The sequence below is a fragment of the Microtus ochrogaster genome, linkage group LG9 (assembly GCF_000317375.1).
Source record: "Microtus ochrogaster isolate Prairie Vole_2 linkage group LG9, MicOch1.0, whole genome shotgun sequence".
Lineage (NCBI taxonomy): Eukaryota > Metazoa > Chordata > Mammalia > Rodentia > Cricetidae > Microtus > Microtus ochrogaster.
The window spans coordinates 27,285,501-27,288,920 of record NC_022034.1 but is presented as its reverse complement, the minus strand read 5'-3'; the positions used below and the strand labels follow the sequence as shown (position 1 = coordinate 27,288,920).

At 50.0% G+C, this 3,420-nt stretch overlaps 1 protein-coding gene across 1 annotated transcript in view; it reads left to right on the top strand.

The window, feature by feature from the left end:
- LOC101991582 overlaps window positions 1-3,420 on the top strand; it is a 177,353-nt gene that overhangs the window by 158,985 nt on the left and 14,948 nt on the right. Inside the window, exons 41-43 of the mRNA XM_026787503.1 lie at window positions 12-45; window positions 630-797; window positions 3,156-3,308. Of these exons, the coding sequence (XP_026643304.1) occupies window positions 12-45; window positions 630-797; window positions 3,156-3,308 (355 nt within the window). The remainder of the gene's footprint in view (window positions 1-11; window positions 46-629; window positions 798-3,155; window positions 3,309-3,420) is intronic.

Here is a 3,420-nt window from a genome sequence, read left to right as displayed (position 1 = left end):
TTGCTTCAAAGAAGTCAAGTTCCTCCTGAAGACTGTGCTAGTCAGGTAAGTCAGTTGCATACTCTTAGTCTGCCAGAAGTTAGTGTTGCCTACAGCAGTCCCGGCCATAGGGGCCATGCTGGCGCACTCCAGACTAGAATTACATTTTGTGCTATGGGCATTTTCCCCCTAGAGATAGATTTCTTAAATTGTCTTTGTTGTGTATTGTTTGGAGAGGGCGGTATTTAACAGAACTGTGTGTGCATGCGTCTCCCTTCCTGTTTTTAAATGCCAGTTAGAATGCATTTCAACAACAAAACGGCATTTGGTTGAGGAGTCAAGGGAAGGCCAGTTTGGAGATGAAAGCCAAGACAGATGAAGGGTTTATCAGAAGTACTGTGCATAAATACCAGCTCTTTGGGGCCTGTTCTTTCATTAGATTAAGAATGTTCTATGCAGGGTGAGCGCCTTTCACCTCAGCACTAGGGCATGTGAATGTTAGATGTGTCTGACGTCACTCAGGCCTGTCGCATCAGCCCGACGCTCTGCCCTCCACACAGTGGGTCGACTGTGCTAGTCTACACGGAGCTGTTCTGCAACTTGCAATTTCCCCATTGCTGCTGTGCAGTCCGCATTATTTCCGATACTAGGTTGCAGAGCTCAGCCATGACTTGATCATGGAAATCACTGCTCTGAGAGCCCAGCTCACGGATCTAGAAGAGGAGACTCTGGATCTAAAACACCAGATTAGAAAAGAAGTCCAGGAGGAGTACAGAGAATTAGTGCAAGCTTTGTTTATGACCTGCTTACACATAAAGGTAAGTGTCTCACGTCTGAGATCCGGGAAGCCCCGCGGCTGCATACCAAGGGACCAATGACAGAATGGCCTTTGAGGTACCAAGAGGTTCTTGAGCCCCTGAAACTTCAAGTGAGGAGGTTTTGTTTGGTTGGGGGTTGGTTTGGTTGAGACATGGTCTTGCTAGGTAGTCCTGACTGGCCTGGAGCTTGCTGTGTGGTCCACGCTGAACTTAAAGTCAAAACGTTCCCCTGCTTGAGCCTCCCTTGTGCTGGGAGGCTAGATGTGCACCCCTGCAACTAGCCAAATAGAAATTTTTGCTGAAGAGAGACTTAGCAGTGAGTGGTTATTATTTTATTTTGCTTTGCTTTTGTGTGTGTGTGTTAGTATGCATATGTCACAATACACAGGTGGAAGTCAGAGAGAAACTTGCGGACACCAGTTCTTTCCTTCGCCCCCCCCCCCCCGTGGGTTCCAGGGATCAAACTCAGGCCGTCAGGCATGAGGGCAGGCACCTCCACCCCCTGAGTCATGTCAGCGGTCTGAGTTGTCATGATTCTTGCAGGATAGACACTGAGGCCTAAATAACTGAGTGCTTTGGTCCACAGCTGCGATCTAGCGGCTGTTGGAAAGAGGAGGTATTCTGCTTCAACTTCCCTCTGACGTCTATCGCTGTTATTTCAGTCGAGGAGACAACCTAGCGGGTGAGCAAAGGCCCTCAGAGCCCTGCTTGAGCAGAGGGACCTGAGAGCTTGCCGGGCAAGTCTGGAGTCTGAACTAGTTTCCGCAGATCTGAATCGCCATCCATATGCCCTTCTGCCTTTCTCCCTTATTTAGAATCCGGGAGCTACCAACCTTTCCACCAAGGGGCCACCCAGAGAGGAATGGCGGGACTCCCTTGTAAATTCACTGTGGAAGCTAGCTGCTGTTTAAAACTGAGAATCAGGGAAACGGATGTCCAGTGCCTAAAATGACTCATCAGGTCACTCTGCCCTATGGAGCTCAGTGCATGCCCACAATGTCCCAGTCTCTAGCTCTCTTCCCCAGCCCTCTTCTGCAGCACTGGGTAGTCTCTAGAGCCAGCCCCACTTAGTCCCTTACCTTCCACTCCTCCCTGGGGGTTCCAGGATAGACCCTACAGTTGTTTTATTAGCAGGAGACCCAGCGATGCTCTCTCTGCCTTTGTCCTCCAGGGAATATCAGAGATTCTGTTTACTTGCAAAATACAAATGCTTGCAAATACTCAAAGATCAAATTCAAAATGGCCTAGTGCTGCAAGAGGAGGCTATGGAAGTCAGCCTTTCCGGAGCAATCCTGCAGGCATAAAAAGAGAAAAATTGGACTCTCGGCTTCTCCCAGACGGCGGGAGTTTTACCAAATCCCCGGAAGTAGGGAATCCCTGTCTAACTCTTTGGCCCCAAGGCAATGACATTGTTCCCACTGGTAACCAGCAGTCAGGCTTCCTGACATAGTCTCTAAGTGGGCACTCTCCTGCCTTCCTCGCCCAGGAAGTGGTTCAGATATTAAAAAAATTAAAATGAAAGTGCCCATGTGTCTACTCATTAGCCCAGGTGCCACAATAAAATGCCCTAGATTGGGTAGCTAAAGCACAGGTGTTTGTTCTCTCACAGTTCTGGAAGCCAGGAGTCAGAGACCAGGGTAAGCAGGCAGACTGATACCTTCCTAGTCTAGAAAGAAGCCACCTTCCCCCTGTCGAAAGGAAGAAAAAGAGAAACCTCTGCTCTAACAGGGCACAGTCTCCCTGGGATAGGGACCCACCCCATGTCCTAATCTGAACCCCAGAAAGGTCTTCGATCACCAGACGTTGGAGGTTGAATAGGTGAACTTGGGAAGAGTTGCGATTCAGTTCACAGCACTGCGCCCGCAGTTAGGCTTACATAAGCGTTCCGTGTCATTGTCAGCCATCAGCCACCGCCAGTCAGAACAGCACCTCTCATACCCGGTGTCCACTGGAGCCTAAGGGGGCGGCCAGCCCGTCTTCTTCCGTCACTTATCTGTATTTAATCAAACTCCTCAGGTGTGGCCATCTACTGAGAGACTCATTAGATTCTGCTCTGAGCCAACCTGGGAGCCCAAACTCCACCTTTCCTAACTAACCTGATGCAGCCCGTAGATTGTCTCTCTGTTGCCTCCCCTGGCTCTACTCACCGTCCTTCTGGCTCAACGTGCCTTGGTGTTGACAAGCAAAGCGTGTCCTAGGACATAGGTGGCCAAAAGATGAAGCCCTGCAGATTAAAGCCAACCCTTCAGGGCCCCTCCTGTGCCTGCCTTGTAACTGTCGAGATGGAGGGCATTTTAATCCTGCCCTTCACACCGCACAAGCTCTCTGTACTCCCTTGACCTGAGTCTGCAATTTCAGGAGGCGCTGGATGAGAATCAGTTTAATTTGATCCAGAGAGTGTGTGAGCTCATCGGTGAAGTGAGAGCCGAAGGGACTGCCAACGTGAAGCAGCTCAAGAAAACCTGGGGCTCTGCCAGACCCGATGAAGGAACAAAAGAGAACACAGGCAAAGTGCGTGATCTCATACCACAGTTCTTTCCAAAGCCCGGCCCACCATTGACCCGCTTTGCATTCCAGAGGGGTCTCCCAGAAGCACTGTGGCGGACCTTTTTTTTTTTTTTTT